Source organism: Enhydra lutris, unplaced genomic scaffold (genome assembly GCF_002288905.1).
Source record: "Enhydra lutris kenyoni isolate GAN:26980312 unplaced genomic scaffold, ASM228890v2 scaffoldscaffold123, whole genome shotgun sequence".
Lineage (NCBI taxonomy): Eukaryota > Metazoa > Chordata > Mammalia > Carnivora > Mustelidae > Enhydra > Enhydra lutris.
In genome coordinates, this window is record NW_019154207.1 from 615,214 (window position 1) to 622,317 (window position 7,104).

General features: G+C 45.4%; 1 protein-coding gene across 1 annotated transcript; it reads right to left on the reverse strand.

The window, feature by feature from the left end:
* Positions 1-3,668: 3,668 nt before the first annotated feature.
* On the reverse strand, positions 3,669-4,412 carry LOC111139884 (transcription elongation factor A like 2). Its single transcript, XM_022492307.1, is given in 3 exon segments — positions 3,669-3,738; positions 3,740-3,991; positions 4,027-4,412. Coding segments are annotated over 3 exon segments (708 nt in total).
* Between the last annotated feature and the right edge of the window lie 2,692 nt (positions 4,413-7,104).

The window sequence follows — 7,104 nt, forward strand, 5'->3', positions numbered from 1 at the left end:
TATTTGAGAGCTGCAAGGAACAACGCAGTACTACATGGCTAGTAAATGTAGGATTACCAGGCCTACACCTGAGAGACAAAGGGAGAGTAGATTTACTAAAAGCTGGAGACACATAACTTATGTTAAGAGGGCCATCTTACAGAAACCTTTGGAGAAGAGCTCAGCGTCTGGTGACAATGCAGAAAACAAACTGGGTGGAAAATTTCCTGACCACATTATTCACTGCTGGTTCCCAAAGGACAAGGGAGTCCTTTGATATAGTTCATACATGTCAGACTTCCCAGGATACAGAAAGGGAGGAGAGTGAATCCAGATGAGATGGAGACAAATCCATCAACCGGGTGAGAGTCATATTAGTAGTAGTCACTGGGAATTATGCCTGCAGTGAAAAAGGGTACACCATCAGCTTTATTTACATTTTAAGGAGGAAACTAAAAGGCATATTGTTATTAGAGGGTTAATCCAAATAAGACTGGGATTTGTCTGACCTATTCTACTGAAATAAGAAATGACCCTGTGTAATACTGTCCTATGGTAAAGGCATTAAAGATACTAAGAGTATTGTTTTGTAACCACAAGTCTGAAGAGTTATGGATGTTTTGTACCAGCTTGTTGTTTATTGGTAAGAAAAAGGTTGATTATTTGCACCTGGTCTTGGTGAACCTTCCCACCAAGAGCTCTGCTGTTGAAGCTGGCTACATAGCAAGGATATGCCTACATAACCAGCAGTGTAGGAGAATCCTGGGCAGAGACTCCATTTGTGCTCTCTGGTTCTGAGGTATTCTGTGTACACATCAGTGGTTCCTGGCCCAAAAGAAGAAGTACATACTGCCAGGATTACTATAGAGAGGGCGGACAATTGGAGCTGGCCACTCCAGACCCCTCGTTATGAAATGGCTTTTAGTTGTGACACATATCCTTAATGCTGTTGCTATACTGCATCTTTTTTTCAACACTAAACTATGGATTTGCAAGCATTGACATTTGAAGTCCCATGAGCCTTCTTTAGCAATGGAACTGTTTAACTGCTATAGATATCATAGCATCTAAAGAAGGAACTACACAATGAGATGCCTTCCATTTGCCTTTTGTTTATAAATATGATTTGCTCTGAAGACTCTTTCAGGTTCTCTTCAATAGATATATTAATCCTTGCCTTTATGTATTCTTTTCTTTTAATTTTTATTTTTTATAAACATATATTTTTATCCCCAGGGGTACAGGGCCTTTATGTATTCTTATTCCCTAACTTTGTTTTATACTTTAGAAAGACCTTCATCTCCCATCCCTCTCAGAAATAGATGTTGCAATTATTTTCTTCTGCTTACCTATTGGTGGTTCACACTTAATATGACTGAGTTCATAATGAATATCTAAGTCAGTGGACATTGGCCTTCAGGATGAATCAGAATCACATAGGAAGCAGTAGATCTGAGGTAGGGGTCAGGAATTCACATTTTCAACAGAATCCCCCAGTGATTCTGACATGTGGCAGACTAGCACACTTTAAAAACATGCAAGCATTAATAGAATGAGATAGGGTTAAATTTATAGTAATATACTTCTACATGGTGTTCCATTTGGAACTGCAAGTAAACCCTGCTAGAGAAGTATACAGTTATTTATCTAGATAAGAAATTATCTGGGGTGGGAACAACTATTTTTATTTATAAATTTATTAAGAACCTGTGACTTGTCAGACACTGTGCTAGGCATTAGAGGTACTAGGATAGAAAGGAAAGATTGTGCTTTGAGAAGCAGAGTCCACTGCGGTGTTTCTCAGTTTTTTAAATAAGTGTCAGTCCACAATCATAAATACATTTTTCATCACAACTCAGGATATACGAACATACATATACATAACTGAAACACGAATTTCACAAAACAATTCTCACCTTACCTTTCTGTGATGTGATATAACCTGATTATTTACTATTTGGCTCTAATCAGTTTTGTTTTACCCTACTGTCTTAATAAATTGCAGGTCTTGACTCACTAAAATTGTTTTAAGGTCTATTAATGCAGGGAATGTGGAACCAAAGTTTAATACAGTTAAACTACAGTTTACACGGTTAACACAGTTTAACAAAGATAATATGACATATCTTATGTAGTACATGTATTTATTATTCTGGGCACATATCTCATGTGAAGGTGGAAGTGGGGAGGTTCGGTAAGGTCTCCTTTAAAAAAGTGCTTTTCAAACTTTAATACATACAGAAATCAGCTACAGATACTGTTAAATGAAGATTCTGATTCAGTACGTCTTGGATGAGGACTTGAGATTCTGCATGTCTAACTCTCTCTCAGGTGATGTCGATACAGCTCATCCATTGGCCACTATTTGAGTAGCCATGCTCTAAAAACCTTAAGTGTGGGAAGGTGTGTTAATCTTGTAAGGCTGCACCTGGCAAGAGTTTCCAAAGAGACAATTTCCTCTAAGGAAAGAGGAATCAAGTAGACAAGGCACTGACAGATGGGACAACCAGTGTGTGCCACTAAGATTTTATTCCAGCCTCCCACATCTGAATTCGGTAGAGAGATAGTTGTATGCAAAAACATACTTACAAAGCAACAAACACAGAAAAGATTGTTTTGCTTAAAAAAATCTGAAATCCGTTAAGGGCCAAAGTATCACTGAGGTGTTAACCCACTTGGGTAAACATAACTCTAGAGAGGAAAAAGGCTTTATCCTTACCTCTATAGGTGACATGGTGTGAGACAGGTTTGGGGATGGTGGGGACTCCAAGGAAATTGACTGGGCTTTGTCACCTTGCAGACACCAGCCCATCAGCAGCAGTGGGAGCCTTAAGAGTATGCAGAACTCATGAGAAGAGGCACAGTATCTAGCAGACATGGCAGTACCCAGGGGAGGCTGGCACCCACCTTTTGGCCTTATTTCTGAGCATAGGTAAGCTGTACCTTATCCCTCTTTCAAGTGTCTGATGGGGGGGGGGTGTCTTGGTCCCTGCCAGTGTAGGAGAAAAGGTAGAAACTAGACCAGCACAGCTCACATATTCAGCACCTCATCTATTCCACTAGGCAATCCTATGAGGCAAGTATTATTCCCATTTCACAAATGACAAAACTGTCTTTTACAGCAATGGGTCTGTAGTAACTGCCAGGTTGATTCCCCTAAATATGAGTCCTAGAGATAATGAATGTGAGCTTTACACATCGTTTTAAGTTCTGATAAGAAATTTAAGTGTCTCCGTTGCCTTCATAAACTCACTGAACAGATATTTGTATTTCTTTTGTGTATTATTTTTCTTTTTATATTTTAGTATTTCTTTATGAGAAAAGTAGTCTATGTTCTTTAGGGAAAAAATATGAGTAGAAACAAAACAAAGAAAATAAGTCACCAACAGTCTTATAATTCAGAGAACCACTGTTAACCTTTTGGTGAACAAAAGTTTCTATTTTTCCTGTGCATAGATGTACTATATAAACTTATGTTTTCTACAAAGGTGGACTGATTCTGTAGATGATATTATAAGCTACTTTATTTTTCAAGAATTAAAATGACTTTGCAAAGCACATGGGTGGAAACCCCTACTGATAGAGTGTTCTAGTTGGCTCAAAAGGCTGCTGATAATGAGAGTGACAGCTAAAGCAAATTATTAGCATAAGGTTAAGGCACAGGACCTGGCAAATGCTTGCCAGGGACACTACACAAAAGGAATGTCTTCAAAGTCCCTCTGTGGGGCTCTGCATCCACCCCTGAGTTCTCTTGGCCCCAGGGTGGAAAGGGTCCTGTAAACTTTTTTGTGTCCTCAAAACCACCACCCCCCCAATTTGTCTGGTTTCCTTCACCTAATCCTCCACCCTGCCCATCTCATCAAATTCTCTTATCATCTCCTCATTGTTCAAATGCATATTGTGTATGGCCTCCTCATATTCCTTGAGACACTGAGCCAGCCCCATGCTGGTTTTTCTTTTGGCCTGCCTGGGTACATCATTCCCAGCTGGTGCTTTCCCACAGCCTTTGGTTCCCTGGCTGACTTTTCTTCTTCTTTTGGCTTTTCCTGGCTCTCTGGCTTTCCCTCTTTTCATTGGCTCTGATTTTTTTTCTCACTCTCTGATTTTATTTCTTTTGGTTCTCCCTCGATCCCTGCTCCTCCTTCTTTTGGCTGTCCCTTGCTCTCTGGCTTCCCCTCACTCGTGGGTTTTCCTTCTTCTTTTGGATTTTCCAGGTTCTCTGGCTTTCCCTCTTTGGGCTTTTCCACACTCCCTGGCCTTTCCTTGTCCTTCAGTATTTCCTCATTTTCTGTCTTTCCCTTGTTTTCTAACTTTTCCTTGTCTTCCAGAGTACAAGCTAATTCTGGCCTTCCCACATCCTGTGGCTGTTCTTTGTATTCCGTCTTCCCTTGTTTCTCAGGCATTCCTTCATTTCCATTGCAGAGTTTTTCCATGTTGAGATTCCCCTCATTTTCCTGTCCTGGGAGACCGAGGAAGAGCAGACAAGGGAAACTCAGGGCTTGGGGATGGAATGCATGTCTGGGAAGTATTTACATACCTCCCCTTGTCTGAGATCCCTTAAGTTGGCCTGGTCCTTCAAGTGTGTCTTCAGCCACACTCCTCCCACCATTCCTCTCACACAGGTGAGCCAACCATTTCTCTGTCAGGTCCTGCCATTTTCTCTTTGTTTGCTCAGCGTGGTAAAGTGTAAAGCTGCTGGGAGATGGGTAGTGGGGCTCCAGATTCTGCCCATGCTGTAACAGTCCACACTCCCCACCACTCTAAGTCCCTGTCCAGACACCCCCTTCCTTCACTGACCTGCAGAAATTCAGAACAGGTATCTCTTCCTTTTCTAGCCTTGTAGAGGGCAGACAACAAACACACAGAACTGCAGACAGACAGGAGAGGTGGGCTGGGCCTTCAGTGGATACACAAAGACTCTGGTCCCTTTTCTGAATCCCAGCCCTCCAAAGTGTCGTCTGTATACTATTTACCCCACTATTCCTCCCAACCATTTCCTCGGCAGGCCCTACCACCTTCTATACCATCCTTCAGCGTGGCTGGGTGTGTGCAATATATGTGGTGGCAATGGGGACATCAAATTCTGGCCAAGCTATACCCTCTACACTCCCCACCACTGTCCATTGCCCCTCCCCCCCTTCACTGTCCTGTGGGGATTCTGGACAGGTTCTTCCTTCTAGACTGGGGACAGACACCAGACGTGCAGACAATGACAAGGACAGGGCCTGTGCACTCAGCCTACTAAGGTTTCTTTGCTGAATCTGGGCCCTCCTCATACAACGTTTTCCGTCCCTACCTCCTCGGAATCCCAGCCTACATTACTTTTCAGGCCTCAGACTCCAAACTTTCCAAATGGTTTGGGTGTCTGTGTCCTCCTCCGCTGCAGGCATGCCGCCCACCCTCTCCCCTTTTCCGCGGAGGTCAGTATTTCCTGTTAGGTACAGAGTGTGAGAGAGGGTTATTTCTAGAATATGTCTACATTTCACTGTCGCACTGCGGGGGCACCTCCCCGCATTTCAGGTCCAAAAATGGATGGAGGGCGCGGAGGAGGGGCGTCGAGGAGGCGGCGGTGGGGTGCTCCCTCCCCACCTGCCCACGTCCACGCTGCATCCCCCCTCCTCACCGACCTCCTGGACCCCCATCCCACTCCGCGCTGCTCCGGGATCCTACTCCCATCCACCTCCACCTCTGACCGGGGCCGCCGGCAGCGCCCACCTTCACACTGACCTGCGGGGCCCGGGGCAGGCCTGCGCCTCCTCGGGCTCGCCGAAGCCCGCTCACCCCTCGCCCGCCGCCCGGGCAGCTCAGGGAGCTGGTTCCGCGCGGGCGACGGGAGCGGAGGGCGCAGGGACGCGACCGCAGGGCCGGCGAACGGGCGGGCGCGGGGGCTGCTGCCCACGTCGGCGCCCAGCCAGTCACGTGAGCGCCGCGTCACCGAGCTCGGTCCCCCACCCCGCCCCCCTTACCCCCATCCCCAAGGCACCAAGCAACCACACACGGTGGGGGGCGGCGTGGCAAAGGGGGAATCAAGGAGAGAGCAGGAGCCTGGAGGCTTCCAGACCGCAGGTGCTTTACCTGGCGCATCTCAGGCCCTCGCACTGCATCCCTCTGCGATATACGTCATTGCCAGGTGTGACCGCTGATCACAGGGACGGTACCCGACTTTGCCAGGAGCGCTCAACACCTGAGTCCCACAGGCTGCTTTCAAGACCCGCTCTGCCTGACTCCAGAGCCCAGACAGTAGTACCGCCAGGAAGCGGCACTGCCACCTTGAGCAGCTGTGTTCCTGGACCTCTTCTCTGTACCCATGTTCTCTCTCCCTGAATGATTTCTGTTCATTTCCCCCAAGCACAGATGATTCTCAAAGCTCCATCTCCAGGCTGTTCCCTCCCCTTAGCCCCAGACCCTCTTTGCCAACTGTCTATTGGATACCACTGCTTGAATGTCCCTGAGGGACCTAAAAATCCTTACACCCCAACCTTTTTTCTGCTACTTCCTTCTCACCTTCTCTGTTCACTTCTCTTCACACTTGAAACTTGCGCTCCAATATTGGACCGGTTCTCATGTAGAATGTCAGACAGTGAAAAAGAAAAAAGGGAAGCATTAAGACATTTTTTTTAATGCACCACAGAAGCATAGATGCATCATAACCCTTGGTTCACGACACTCTTATTAGTAACCCATGTTTGTCCCTTTTCCTCTTTCACATTTGTGAAACCATCACCCAACCAGAGAACTAAAAAATTGCCAATATTGTAGCTTCTACTGTGTATTCTCGCTCTCACACACAGAGTATATGTGTGCATGAGTGTTTTTATGTGTAAATATGGGAAACTTCCATTTCTTTTTTTTTTTATTTTCAGCATAACAGTATTCCTTGTTTTTGCACCACACCCAGTGCTCCATGCAATCCGTGCGCTCTCTAATACCCACCACCTGGTTCCCCCAACCTCCCACCACCCGCCGCTTCAAACCCCTCAGATTGTTTTTCAGAGTCCATAGTCTCTCATGGTTCACCTCCCCTTCCATTTCTGTTTTGATTTGCAAAATGCCACATCTTGTTTAAGCAGTTATGAATTATGTGTGTGACTCAATCAATTCTAACTATGTGTCTGCTAGTTATTT